The 14,700-nt window shown below is 60.5% G+C and overlaps 1 protein-coding gene across 3 annotated transcripts in view; it reads right to left on the minus strand.

Moving 5' to 3' along the window:
* Positions 1-5,443: 5,443 nt before the first annotated feature.
* IL6R (interleukin 6 receptor) overlaps positions 5,444-14,700 on the minus strand; it is a 39,364-nt gene continuing 30,107 nt past the window's right edge. For all 3 annotated transcript variants that reach the window (XM_045086850.1, XM_004780315.3, XM_004780312.3), the window contains 3 exons: positions 14,323-14,392; positions 12,388-12,481; positions 5,444-8,209 (listed from right to left, as the gene is read on the minus strand). In XM_045086850.1, the coding sequence (XP_044942785.1) occupies positions 7,963-8,209; positions 12,388-12,481; positions 14,323-14,392 (411 nt within the window). In that variant the 3' untranslated portion in view covers positions 5,444-7,962. The remainder of the gene's footprint in view (positions 8,210-12,387; positions 12,482-14,322; positions 14,393-14,700) is intronic.

Genomic DNA, 14,700 nt, shown 5'->3' on the forward strand with positions numbered 1-14,700 from the left:
GGTCTGTCGCAGAGTGCATGCTGGGGTGCAGACCACAGCCTCCTGCACGTTCCTGTCCACACAGGAGGCCGGCAGAATCCCCCACGTTTGAAGAACACAATCAAACCAGTGGGACGAAGGCTGTTAAACGAGACGCTTGGCATTAGTTAACAAGAGAAAAATAACATTTGGGAAAAAAACCACAGTAGCCAAGAAGTGGAAATCAACCAAGTGCCCACAACAGGCGGACAGATGGATGGAGAAACCCGGAGTGCTAGCCACACAGAATGGAGGATCCGCCTCCCAGGAGAATCTGAGCCTGCGAGAGCGAGGGTGGAGCTTGAGGACGTCCTGTGGCGTGATGTGAGCTAGTCCCGAGAAGACAATATGTAAGACTCCACTTCTCTGAGAAACCCAGTCAAATTCACAGAAACGGAGTGGTCGGCACAGGGCCTGGCGAGAGCGGGGACATGGGGAGTGCTTTAATGGCGCGGAGTTTCGGTTTTGCAAGATGAAACGTTCTGGAGGTTGTGTACACGGCTACGTCAGTGTGCTTCACACCACTGACCTGTACACTTGGAAACGCTTCTTCAGTGGAGGAACGCCCAGTGGCTCGGTCCGGGAAGCGTCTTCTTTCAGCTCAGGCTGTGACCCTGGGGTCCTGGGTTGTGCCCCCCGTCAGGTGCCCTGCTCGGTGCGGGGCCTGCTTCTCTCTCTCCCTCTGCCTGCCGCTCCCCACCCACCTGCTCCTGGTTTCTCTCACAAATAAATAAAATCTTTATAAAAAAGAAAAAGGGTTCAATGGAAAATTTTGTTACGTGTCTTCTACCACAGGGGGGAAAAAATACCAACTGGAAACAATGCCCAGCACCGCAGACATCAGAGACCAACGTGCTGTCTCTCCCCATGTGAGCCTGGTGGACCTGGGCTGGGGACATGGAATCGGGTTTGAGGCCTGGAGGCTACCGCCGGGCAAGCCCACGCTGGGTCTGAGGGCCTCGCCTTTCCCCAGCGTGGGGGAGGCGGCCGCACGGAGCTGCATGGCCGGAAGCCCTGACAGCCCACGCGCCATCAGCTGCGGAGGAGATGCCCTCGGGAGCACGTGGATCGTCACTTCCCAAACCCACAAGGAGCCCTAAAACAGGAATCCCCGGGGGGGCCGGCCACGCCCTCCACTTGCTGCAGACCCAGAGGCCTCCCACGGACATTTTACTAATTCAGTAAAATTACTCCGACTGGGGTTCATAAACAGGACCACCGGTGTGGATTAAGCCAGAAGATGCATTAGTATGCGCAAGTGGAGGCTTAAATCATCAAGCTGTCAACCAGCGGTTGTCCACGAGTGAGAATCGCAGTTTACGTTAAGGATGGTTCCAACAGACTTGCTCAGGGGCCCCTGCGGCCTCTGACCCTCTACACGCAGCTCCACCTCCGAGCTGTTGAGTCCGAGCCCCACACTGGGTGTGGAGATTACTCTAAAAAATAAAATCTTGGGCCCTTGGGGGCCTCAATCGGTTGAGCATCTGCCTTCGGCTCAGGTCATGATCTCGGGGTCCTGGGATCGAGCCCCATGTCGGGCTCTCTGCTCCGCGGGGAGCCTGCTTCTCCCTCTCCCTCTCCCCGTGCTTGTGTTCCCTCTCTCACTGTCTCTCTCTGTCAAATAAATTAAAAATCTTCAAAAAATTAAATAAGGGGCACCTGGGTGGCTCAGTTGGTTGAGCGACTGCCTTCAGCTCAGGTCATGATCCTGGAGTCCCGCATCGGGCTCCCAGCTCACAGGGAGTCTGCTTCTCCTTCTGACCTTCCTGCTCATGCTTTCTCTCACTGTCTCTCTCTCAAATAAATACATTTTTTTAAAAAATTAAAAAATAATAAAATAAATAAAATAAAATAAAAAATAAAATCTTTTTTAAAAAGAGATGTTTATATTCATTTTGGATTGTTTTATTTTTTTAATATTTTATTTATTTGACAGAGCGAGATCACAAGTAGACATAGAGGCAGGCAGAGAGAGGGGGAGGCAGGCTCCCTGCCGAGCAGAGAGCCCGATGTGGGGCTCGATCCCAGGACCCTTGGGATCATGACCCGAGCTGAAGGCAGAGGCTTTAACCTACTGAGCCACCCAGGCGCCTCCATTTTGGATTGTTTTAAATGGCATGTTTGCAAGTGAACCATTCTCCCCAACGTCCTTGCATTTTTTTTTAAGATTTTATTTATTTATTTGACAGACAGCGATCACAAGTAGGCAGAGAGGCAGAGAGAGAGAGAGGAGGAAGCAGGCTCCCTGCTGAGCAGAGCCCGATGTGGGGCTCGATCCCAGGGCCCTGAGATCATGACCTGAGCCGAAGGCAGCGGCTTAACCCACTGAGCCCCCCAGGCGCCCCCTTGCATTTTCTTAAATGGAGAACATCAAGGCTTTGGAGAGATTCACCTAAGACTTTGGCCGCTTTGCACCGCTGTCTCCGTCCTGCTGTGTGTAGCCTCTGGTCCTCACCTACTTCTACTTCTCGACCAACACTTCACAGCACTGTACGGCTGAGCTGTGAAAAGCTTTAACTGTGAAAACATACATGCCCATGAAAAAGTGTTTCATGTGCATTGCAAAGTTGGGTATCTAGTCCTTAGTGACTTTCTTGCTTTTGAATATCACAAAATTATTCAACCCAGTGTGTGCACGAGGCAGCCCCCAAGCTCCCACCAGTAGCCCAGCCAAGCTGCGCCCATGCAGCCACTCCCCAGACCCATCCCCCAACCCCCACAACACACTGGCCGTCTGCTCCCAGAGGGAGCATGAACTCTGCTCATGAACTCTGGCAGACGGCCAGCAGCCCGAGGAAGCTCTGGTCCCTCCTGTGCCCTGGCAGCCAGCACTGCAGTTCGGGAAACTGTCCTCAGAAGTCTCACCATCCAAAGAGAAGTGCTACTTTCAACATGGTGACCACGACCCTCCAGAGAGAGTGGGTTACTCCGGTCCCCATGAGCACACAGGGAGCATTTCAAGGGAGTTCACCCAAGTGTCCACCAAGGAAGCAGCAGGAGAAAACCAGACCTTCCATGCGGAGCTCGGAAGCGAGAGCTGGTACCAACGGGTGAGGCGGCCGTGGGATTCGGCTTCCCCCAAGGGTCGTCCCCAGGAAGGACCTGGCAGCCACCCCTGCCGTCCACAGCTCATCTCTTGGGGCTTAGCTGCTGCAGGGACGTGCTTTGTGGGCTCCCGACTCCCACAGGCTTGGTCTCCAGCCCCTGCTCACGCAACAGGGTGACCAACCGCACGGGGAGTTGGGCTCAGCGGGCCTGGACCGCACCCGCACGGAGGCTGGAGAGAGGACCATGCCGGCGGTCGCCAGTGCCGGGGGCGGGTGGGAGGCGGAGCCACAGCACGACAAGGTACTGACTGGTCTTGGAGCCGGGCAGACCCGGTTCATGGCCTCGGTCGGGGTCTCCACTCGGTCCCGGCCCACGGCCTTCGCCTGGGCCGCCTCACCTGGGAGCGCCGAGAACACCTCCCTTGCAGCGCCGTTCGGCTGAGAAAGCAAAGCCCGTGTGTGAAGCCCGGGGTGGAGGCCCACAAGGGCAGCTGTTATTATCGGCTGACTTTAGACCCTTTCTACCGAAAAGGGGCCATGGACTTCCAGGTGACCAGCAGGGCCAGTGGTGTCCCTCTTTGCTGGCCACAGATTCTGTTTCCCAATTGACACCACACGTTGCCACGGAATCCCACCTCCGGCCTCGAGGTCCAGACCCCGGCACAGCAACCCTCAGCGCGGCCTGTGCGGCAGGGAGACAGCATGGCCGGGGGCCAGAGGCCTGCTGCCGACGCCCGAGCTGCTCCTGACGCCCCGGCCCGCTCCGTCATCCGTGGAGATGATCTGCCGAAGGACGCCACGCCCTCACGTGGGACGCCCCCTGCAGCCACCTCACCCCAGAAAGGGCCATGGTCATCCGGGCGTCCCTCACCGAGCCATCTGGGCATTCCTTAGCTTTCTGTGCCCACACTGGGCCTCCTACAGAAGTCCCTGCAGGTCCCCACTGTGCCCCCTCCCATTGCCAAGCAGGGGTCTTTGGGGTGCTGCCTGCCACCCCACTGCCCCCTTCTTCTCTGGGCACAGAATCCCGGGGATCACGCTTACAACATCCAACATTTCAAAACCCCTCCGGCACAGCACTTCAACTTGAAAACCAGAACACCGCGCCGCTGTCCTCCCGAGGAATCCTCCTCGAAGTCCTCCGGCGCTTCCAGTGCGCGGCACGTCCCCTGTGAACGCAGGCTGCCGTGCGGAGTGATCTGAGGCTGTGTTGGAACACGCTCGCGTGAGTATTACACACATCTGGGGTGTGTATGTGCCAGGATTTTACTTAATTTTACCCACGTTTCGGATTATCGCCCAGGACTACTGGTGTGATTCAGACCTGGCTAGGGTGTGGGTTGTTCGTCTGTGCCGTGACAAGCAGGGACGTCCACACGACACGAGGGACTGGTCAGCATTCGAGGACAGCGCAGGGCTCAAGGTCGGCGGCCCTCACTACGTGTGCACAGCCCCTCGGGGCTCCCATGGCGCCAAGGCCCCCCCTGAGCCCCAGGACCCCTCCAGCGGCAGCTCAGGAAAGCTTCCTGCCTGTGGCCTGCCCTACTCTTGGACATGAGCAAAGTCCTGGTCTCCTCCTGCTTCCAGCACTTCCCTCCGCCACCGGCCAGTGGCTGGGTCCTGTCCGGCGACCCCCGCGACGCTCACCGGTGGCTCCTGGGTTCCGGTGGAGAGCGCCTCAGGACCACATCAGCCCGACAGCCACACTGGGCAGGACACACTCTTCCTTCCGTTTCCTGTCCTCATGCCCGCACCCCGCTCGGCTCACACGGCCCAGCCACCAGGGGAGACATCTGTTTCCTGGGGCACTTTCTGCACCGTGGGGACCGGCCGCGCGGGGACCGTGGGTGGGAGTGCGCAGCCCCGTGGCTTCCAGGCCAACGTGCGCGGTCTCTGGGCTCCTGGCCTGGCTCTCGTCCACCCGGCAGCCGCACATGGCTGTCCTCTCTGAAGACAGGGGAGGGCTGTAACCCCAGGTTTTCCTGCCAAAGACCCTTTCAAAAGGGACAGGCTGACAACAAGAGGGCAGGGTCCCTCTGTGACGCAGCTCCCGCCCTGTTCGATAAACATCATAAACATCGGATGAGCGGAGGCCCGTTCTCTTCCTTCCCCTGGGCCCGGCCCTGGGCCGCCCGGCTGAAGGCGGCAGGAGCACCCACGCCCTTCCAGAAACCCCAGGACTCATTTTGGGAAACATTTGCATAACTGAAGTCTTTCGAGAAATTGCTATTGTTTCTGGAACCTCCTTCTAGAGCCTTGCTGGGGGGAGGCCCTCCCAGACCGGTCCATTTCAGGCCTGTTCCTCCCATCCGCTCCTTACTGGGCAAGTCTTCCCTCCAAACGGCCCGAGGGCCCAACGCAGAATTCCGTCTCAGGCACATTTTTAGAAATTATTTATTTCAAACATTTATAATTTTCACTTTGCATGGAAAATAGCTGATAAAAAGAAAAATATTGAAAAACATTATACTGACCCTTTGCCCCATACACAGACGTCAACCGTTGGTATTTGCTTTCAGATAATTAGGGGAAAAATTAAAACTATTATTTTTCTCAAAAAAAAAAAAGCACTGAGGTATATTACATTTGACAGATGTGTGGTGCCCGTCCAACACGGCTTCTGCCCGTCCCCAGCCCGCTTCCCGCAGCAGACCGCGGCAGACCGCCGCCGGAGCACAGGCTCATGAGACTGACGGTGTCCGTCCTCATCGGTATGCTTGTCACAGGAACTCCCGGCTCCGCTGCCAGGCCACACTGAGGGCGCAATGCTGGAGGGACACAGGGGACACGCAGGCAAGACGCTGGCCCAGACACCCAACCAGCTGGCCTGCGCCCCAACAACGCCCCCACAGACGCCTGCCATGTGGGAAAGCCGGTGTGACCTCCGAGGGGCCATCACACCTGCTTCTCCAAATGAAGACACGCTTCTCACCAACTCTGTGAGACCAGAGGACAGATTCCTCCCCAAGTGGGTCGACCTTCAGTTCCTCTGAGGCGGCAAGACATCCCTGGCCGCTCCGCAGGAGACCCACAGACCGCGACCCGGCGTAGCCTGCCCCGCACGGCTCTGCCCACCTCCCGTCTCCCAGCGTCCTGCCCCCGGGAACAGCAGCCGAGCCTGGCAAACAGGCCTCCAGGGCAAGACCTCGTCAGAGCAGAGAGCTCGGGGACTCCAAAGGCTTTGTTGGTCCACTCAATGCGACCCCTTGACATTTCAAAGAATTTTCGTTAATGCTACAAGAATTACTGACCACACGGATTGAGACCTTGGACCAGCGTATTTTCAGCTCGTCCCACCCAGCAAGAGGAGCGGTCTCCCACTTCAGGCTGTGCTCAGGGGTGGGGGGGAGCAGGACAGACAGCAGGTGCCCCGCAGGACACGGGGCCGGTGGCCGTGGCTAGGACCACTCAGGGACCACAAAGCTTAGCGGATGCACCTGCGCTCGGGGCACAGCCCACAGCCCAGAGAAAACAGTCTTCCTTCATCTTCACTAGCTTATACGGAACTCGAGGGAAAGGCCCTCTCCAATAGAAAAAAAAGGCAGCTTCATTACAATCACAAGGAGAGCAGGACAGTCTGGAGATGAGCGCGGCCGGCGGCCAGGCCAGGCGCTATCTGCAGGCCCATCTTCGACCTCTCCGCGCGGCCCGCCTGCGCCCCAGCGAAACCCAGCCTCCCCGGGAGGTCAAGACGGCTCTCGGGCACGTTCTCCTCCTGCGTATTTCCCTCTGACAGCATTTTTGCCATTCTCAAAGAAACGTTCGAGAAAAACAACAAACAGCCTGCCTGACTTCGGTCAACGGAGGCCCGAACCCGAGGGGCTCGCGCGGCCGCCGGGCCGCAGCAGCGGCCCTGGGCGAACCCGGAGAAAAGCGGCCGCCTGCGCCCTCCCCCCACCTGTCCCGTGCCGGGGCTGCCGCTCTAACGAGGCGGGCCGCTAGGAAAGCCGTCGGGGCACACACACTCCGCGGCGGCCATGAGGCGGGCTGTACCCCCGGCTTGGTTCTGGGACACCCTGTGCTGCTGCGGGTGCGCCGGGTGCACCGGCTCTGCTCACCCTCCGGGGAAAACAGTGGTTTAAAAAAAAGAAAGTCGAAATACATTCCTGCCGGGTTTTTTTTGTCTTTTCACATAAACCTTATCTTCCTTGCTTCTCGGGCTCCGCTGAAAACAGCAGAAGCAGCTGGGGTGCAGCTGTGGCATCCGCTGTCCCCACACGCCCCCTGCTGCCGGGCCTCCTCTTGCGGAAGCAGAGGAGGACGGGGGAGGGGCTTCCAGAGGCAGGTCCCCGGGCGGTGCCGCCGGGGCAGTGCCGCCTCCGGGGAGCACGCGGAGGCCTGTCTCCAAGCCTCTCCTCTGCTTCTCTCCTCCTGAGTCCTGGGAGCCGAAGAGGGGCTTCAACCCAAGCGCCAGCTCCTGGATTCCGTGAGGGCCAAGGCTCGCCCTTCACGTTTAGCAAAATGCCAGGGAGGAACTATTCCAATTCCGCTTCAAACCACCAGGCCCTGAGATACTGCGCAAGCCCCCGGGTGGGGAAGCAGGCCTCGGGCCTGGCAAGACAGAACGGAGAAGGCAGGCGGCTCCGAGAGCGGGGGCTGGAACACGGAGCTGCAGGACGGGCCGGCAGGTGCCGGGGAGTCTCGGCTGGAAATCTGTCCTGCCTGACGCAGGCTGCACGGGTGGCCGGCAGCTCGTCCCCCCAAGTGTCCAGCACGACGGTGACCTGCCTTCTCTGGGGGTTCCGCGTGGACTCCAGCCCCTTCAGGCACTGGGGAAAGGCACAAGTGGCAGAGGCAGCAACCCCGCTGGGGGAAGGGACGCACCTTCCGCGGGGCCCCAGCACCTGAGACGAGCCGGCCTGGCTTCGTCCCCCGCCGGCCGGGAGCCGCGCAGCCGCTACCCGGGGAAGAAGTAGTCTCTGTTGCTGACGTCGTAAGGGCTCTGTGGGCGCCTGGCATCCGGTCGGCAGTGCCTCGAGGCGCTGTCGGACCCAGGGCTGCTGGGGGACACCGGCGGGGAGATGAGGGGCACCAGCCCCGGGGTGGGCTTGGGCCTCTCGGGGACCAGCTGTCCCAGCGAGTGTGGTGGGCGCCCACTCGCCTTGTCGTCCTTCAGCGCGCGCAGCCTCCACGTCTTCCTGAACCTGCGCAGGGACAAGGACAAACCACACAGGTGCTTAGCTCCCGCCGCGATGCGCCCAGTGAGAAAGAGCAGCTCTCGGCTCCGAACAGGGACACCACTCATCCCCTCGCAGAGGCACGCGACTCTGAGGAGCCGGGACTCTCAGCAACACTCTGGGGGACAGCAGGCTTCGCTGGTCCCGTTGACAAATGGGGAAACCGCGGCCGACGTGACCACGGGTGTCCCTTACAGCACTAGGGACTGTGGTCCCGTTCCAGAGCCTGGTACACATCGCTGGTCCCACATGCATTTACTTACAGAAGCAGAGAGAACTCTTCCCATGTGGAGGAGCGCGGGCCCCTCAGCTCTGGGGCAGGCGAAGGCGGGCGGGGGCAGGGAACGCGCAGCGGGCAAGGGCCGCCCCCTCCCTCAGCAGCCCTGCCCCTCAGGCGGGTCCTCCCGGGCCCTGCCGTGGGCACCGCGCAGGCACCAGTGACTCATCGGGCAGGAAAGGGGACGCGGAACAGGAAGGAGATAGACATCTCTGCCATCACAGCTTCCCTCGCCAGCTCCGCGCCGGGCCCGCGGCCAGCGTCGGGCACCCAGCAGCAGCCCCCGCAGAGCCGAGCACGAGCCGGACACAGCCGCCTCCAGAGCTGCACCGGGGCCCCTCCCCGAGGCCCCCGGCCCCCGGCCCCTGCTCTGCACGGTCCCCCACCGACCCCAGAGCAGGGCCACACGCCTCCCCCGGTCCCACCTCACATCAGCCGCTTGGAGAGAGGAGGGAAACCACGGTCAGAAACAAGGTTTGGGGGTTTTCCTTGGGCTCCTTCCTAAATCAACAGGCTATTCCTGTCCCGGTGACGATCAACCATTGATAGTTGGCTCCGAATCGGCCCCTGGCATCCGGCCTGGGATCGGATGGAATAGACAGTGTGCGGAGTGTGGCCGCGGCTCCCCACTCGGGCACTGGCACTGCCGCAGGAGGGCTCTGCAGCCGCCAGGCCTGGGTTGGGGGGACAGTCCTCCCTCGGGACACACAAGCTTCTAGAGCTCAGACCCTCTGACCCGGGAGCTCGGCTTCCCAGAACGCACCGGGAGGAAAGCAAAGCCTGACACACGAGGCCGTTCCACACCGTGTTGTCTGAGAGCGAGACACCCCCCCCACCCCCCATCCCCGCCCAGAGCGGCCAGGGCACGCCCGTGTGAGGGGCCGGGCATGCCACGGGGCGTCCTGCATCGAGGTACGGCAGCTTCTATGGTGGAAACGTGTTTCTGTTCCAGCTGATGCTAAAGGTAAAAGGCAGGACTCGGGTGTGGAATCCAAGTCCTCACAGGGATGCAGAAACCCCAGGAGCGCTGTGCAGCACGCTCGCCTCCGCGTGAACTCGTCTCCTCCGGGCGCGCGTGCAGGGCTGTGCACACCTCCGGCACACTCGGGAGCTAGACACTCAGGGCCTGAGCTTCCCGGGTGTGTGCTGGACTTGGTCACACTCACGTTTTTAAAAATCAACAGTGGCTGTCTTCGGACAACGTGTGAGTTTTTCCTCTTTCCAGCTGTCACTGTGTAGCACATGAGCACGAATCACAATTTCTTTTCAAGTCTCTGTGGGCGTTACCTAAGCTCCAGGGAAAGCGGTGTCCGACCCCTTTCTCCAAAGTGAGGGACTGGATGGTAAGTGAGAAAGAGGAGCTTTTCTGCTTTTGAAACGCTCCGAGTGAACGAGACACTTTCTAAAAATCACTGAGCTCCACGCGCCTTCGGGGGAACCCGGCTGGGGCGTCTGGCGCGGGTGCTGTTCTGGCGGGTCCAGGACCCGCTGCCGGGCCCCAAGCTCCTCAGCCGGCGCCTTCTGTCAGCCTTACCTGTCTGTGCCTCGTGATGTTTTACTTAAAGATAAGGGCTGCAAATGCAACAAAATTTTATAAACCACACCATGACCATCGTCTTTTAAATAAGTGACACGGAGAGACTGAGCCCTCATGAGAAGTGACTCAGGGAGCACCCACGGACACAGCCGCTCCCGTGGCCGGCCACCAGAGCGCCCTATGTTTTCAGTAGTGGCTTCAACTACGGGACCAAGACACACAGTTGGGTCACAAGAATTTAAGCGGCCACGACTCAGAACCCCTGCTTCCAAAGGCACCACACCTGTTTTCAGTGGCACATCTGCAAGTGTTCTAATTGTCACTGATAACGCTGAGAAGACATTCAGGAGAAGCTATGCTTTGAGACGCAAGACAAACACGTGGCACAGAAAAACACGCCTCATGGCGGGCAGGTTGTGTATCCGCGGGCCCATCGTCTCCCGCCAGTTCTGACGGGGCCGTCCCAGCGGCACCGCAACTCTTCCAAACACCCAGTTTCCCCAAGTTTATGCACCTTTCTTGACATGTGGGCTTTGGGGAGGGGAGAGGTTTTCACCCTTGAAGTAACTGGCCTGGTCCCCAGTGCATCTGCCGAACACGAGAGAAAACGGAAACTCACTGGCGAGCAGACAAGTCCCTGATGCGACAACCCAGGGCACAGCCCGTTCACGCTCCCAGACGCTGGCCATGCAGCCCCCAGCCTGTGTCCCGCACCGCCCACGGCTGAGCACAGCGTGTCTGAGGAGCGAGCCAGTCGGTCCCCAGCCCCGCGCTCCACCATCGGGGCTCTGCGACAGCCTCTCCGCCGACAGCGGGCCAGCCTAGTGGGCAGGGACTCTCAGGACTCAGGGCCTAGTCCTGGCTCTGCTGGCAACAAGCTTGCGTCCTCGGGCAAGTCATCTCGCCTCTTCGTTATTCATCTCGTGTCCCCGACTAACGGACCCGGGAGACCCCATGCAAAGAACGTCGGGCTGGGGCTGGCTTTCTCGGCCCGGCAGTCAGCTCCCCAACCCTCCCCGCTCCCGTCTCCTCATCCGCCAGGCGGACGCGCTGTCAGGCACTCTGGAGGGTCTGTGGCGGGTCCCCCAGAGGGCAGGAGGAAGGACGTAGCCTGCTGGCATGGCCGTCTCTGGCCCGCACAAGATGGTGAGCTCTGAGCATCCCCACGGGCCAACCTCCACACGTGTGGGGGCTTATCTCCCGCACACGCTCTGGGCGGCTCCCCTCTTCCCTGGGACAGCAGAGCGGACACGGCCAAAGCCAGTCTGAGACGTCAGCTTCCAACCCAGACCACCTTGGCACCAAAGCTGGTTCAGTCTTGGGGGAGGGGTCCCACGAGTGAGGAAATATCTCTACCCCTTCCTCCCGGACACCCTAAAACCTCCCCTCACAGTCGCCGGCAAGAACCTCAGAAAGCCGCACACGAGGCAAGAGGGACAGACCGAGGCTGTGTCCCGACCGAGAGCCACCCTCTGCGCCCGGCCAGACGGCCCCCGGGTCTCCAGCTCGGGCCCATCGCAAGGCCCTGCCCTACAGTCATGTACGCTGCACGTTTTCTCACCCGCCCTACAGCAGGAGTAGGGCCGGCGGATGTGTCCACAAGCCTGGGAACAGTGACAAGACGACCAGCCACCGGAGAGAGACACGGAGCGGCGTGGGCATGGCGCCAGCTCGCCGGCGCCGGAGGATGCGCCGGACAGAGCACTGGGCAGGGGGCCTCCGGGTCTGCTTGTTCTGGGACGTGGAGCACCTCCAACGGGGTCTGGCCAGGCCCCTCGGACCTGCCCGTTCACAGACTTCCGTGGTGTTTCTCACGTGGCCCGACAACCACGTCGGTATGTGGCTCTCGGAGGATAGGCAAGGTCACGCGACACAGCAGTCCCGAGCCTGAGGGGCGTCTCGCGAGTGTGACGGACGCCGCCCCCTCCGCTTCAGCAAACAGGCTTCCCAGTCCCTCCGCGTCCACACAAGTTTTCAACCTCCGAATGCCACAGGGACCGTCACAGCCTCGTCCACATCCGCCCACATGCGGGCAGTGATGCCCGCCGTCTCCCAAACGTGTCCGCTCGGGCTTCTCACAGGCACCGCGAACGCCGTGCTCCCAAAGTCGAGTCGCTGCGGTGCTCGGCTGTCCCCCCCCCCCCGCCAGCGTCTCCTCGAGAGTGACAACACGGCCGTCCGCCCAGCCGCCGAGGCCAGAGCCCCGAGGGTCACCCCGGACGCGCCGCCTTCCTGCTCATCGGACGTGTCATCCAATCTCTGATACACCCCGAATCAGCCAGGTGAGGCGGAGGCCCCCCAGGCCTGCCCCAGCACCCCAGCCCCACTCACCTCAGCACGACGCCGATGCACAGGAGCGTCCCGAAGGCCAGGCTTCCTCCGGCCACCAGGAAGGTAGGCAGCGGCCCTGAAGGCGAGTCTTGCACTAAGAGAAACAGGAGCAAGAAGGGGGAGGGATGCCTCTCGGCGGGACGGACCGGAGCCCCAGAGGATCCGCAGCCCCGCGGGAGGGGACGGCGCCAGCCAGCGCTCCCACCGGAGCCGGCCCGGGAAGATGGGCCCCCGGTGGAAGGGGACCCCAGGATTCCACCCCCCGGAGCTGGGAGGAGGAGGAGGGGCACCTCGAGCTCAGAGCCTCCGAGCTCCTGTGGCCACAGACACTCTCCCAGTCAGCATGGCCTTTCTAGTGGGGCTCGGCCGGTCCCCGCTCAGCCTGTCCCCACGAAGCACACGGGGCGCAGGACTCCCGAAGGCTCTGGGCGCCCCACTGAGGACAACATCAGGAGCTCAGGTTAGATGACGTTTTCTCCACTGGCTGTCATGTCTCATCTGTCCCTCTACTCGGTCCTCAAGCAGTGTGGAACCCAGTGTGGGGCTTGAACTCGCAACCCTGAGACCAAGACCTGAGCTGCGACCAAGGATCGGGTGCTCAACCGACAGAGCCCCCCAGGGGCACCCCCGGACCTTACATTCTAATCAAGGGAAAGACAAATCTGTACTATGACCTCAGTAGTGACAGGGCAATGATGAAAATCAAAGGAAGAACAGGGGTGACTGGGACAGGCCCCCTGACAAGGGGCATCTGAGCAGAGACCTGGGTGTTGTAAAGCAGCTGGCCACGACAGGCAGTATGTGCAAAGGCCCTGAGGTAGGCATGTGCTGCAGAGCAAGGAGGGCAGAGTGAGTGACGGGAGAGTAGAGGAGTGGGGTCCTGTGCCCGCAGAGACCAGAGCTCGGACATGTGATTTCAGAGTCCTGGCCCTGGTCCCCGGTTTGAGCAACCCCATGAACGTGCTGCCGGTCACCAGGATGAGGCAGACAGAGAACACATCCGGGCTGGCAAGGAGAGGCAGCTTCGAGAGTCCGCTTCAGACCTAAGCTTGTAATCTGTAGGATCACCCCCCTCCCTGGCAGGTTACCCAGGCTGCCGGATAGTTGAGTCTTGGTTATCAGACGTGGGATCTGAGTTTGGGAGTCATCAGCCCACAGATGGCCTTTCCTGTTACAGATCGGGCTGGAGAAGCCCATCCCCTAAGGGCCCCATCCCTACCAGAGCCCTGGAGGCCCACCCTGGCCTCCCCCCCCCCCCCCCCACGATCACTCAAGGCCGGGAACCTTCTGCGGTTCCCCCAACTGGATACGCCCTCTGCTATCTCTCAGCTGCCCTTCCTTTATCTCCATCTCTGTTTCGGCCTGTCTCCCAGGCTGCCCTCTATTCCACTTACACTGTCCTCTTTGTCTGAGCCTGACCCCAGAGACCCTGAGCAGAGAGAAGGGGGAGGGTGCAGACCTCTGCCAGGCAGCCTGCATGGCCTCAGAAAGCCCAGAGCGGGCAGAGCTGGCAGAGCTGCCCCAGGGCTGAGGCCCTGGAGCCCGGACCCTGGGATCCCACATGAACGGCAGACCCGGGGCTCTTCTTGGTGCAAATATTGGTAAGCTTTCCTGGTCTTGCAGGCAACAAAGCAGATCTCTGGGGTCAAGGGCACCAAAAATAAAGGCTTCCCCCAACATGTATTCCATTCCAGACTCTGAGAACATGGTCTTTGGCACAGGCACTTGTATTCTGGGCCAACTGAGGCACATTTCACTGGTCTGTTACTGGTTCCCTCACCAGCGTTCAGCGGACGATGTCAGACTTGCACAGACATGGCAATACTGCCCCCTTCCTTCCGCAGACTGGCCTTCCGGCAACATTTCCAAGTCAGGACGTTCTGCAGAGAAGCGTTTTGTGCCCCTCAGACAGAAGAAAAAACACCCAGTCCTTACCTGGGAGGCTGGTCGTATTCGCAGAATTTTCGGAGAGATTACTTCCACCGTCCTCGCTGGTGGTCAGCACCTGAAAGACAGAGTCCCCGTCAGCGGTTTCTGCAGATCCCCCCGCCCCTGGCACCCCTCCAAGACCACCTTTCCTCTGTCTCAGGACCTCTCTGTTCTGTCGCACTCAGCATCTGCGCTAGTACTTGCGTTAGTCGTATCTACGTGTTGCTCAAGGTGGGACTTCCCATCTGCCTCCCCACCAAGAGCCGGGGGCGCAGCCCCTTCCCCAGAAGAGATACTCGACAGACAGGCGAACGCAGCACGGTCCCAGGGAGCACGTGCCACCATCCCCTGGGAAAACCACAGACTAGGATCCTGGACCCATGC

Source organism: Mustela putorius, unplaced genomic scaffold, assembly GCF_011764305.1.
Source record: "Mustela putorius furo isolate JIRA1106 unplaced genomic scaffold, ASM1176430v1.1 tig00000997_pilon_pilon_pilon, whole genome shotgun sequence".
In the NCBI taxonomy this organism is placed as follows: Eukaryota; Metazoa; Chordata; class Mammalia; order Carnivora; family Mustelidae; genus Mustela; species Mustela putorius.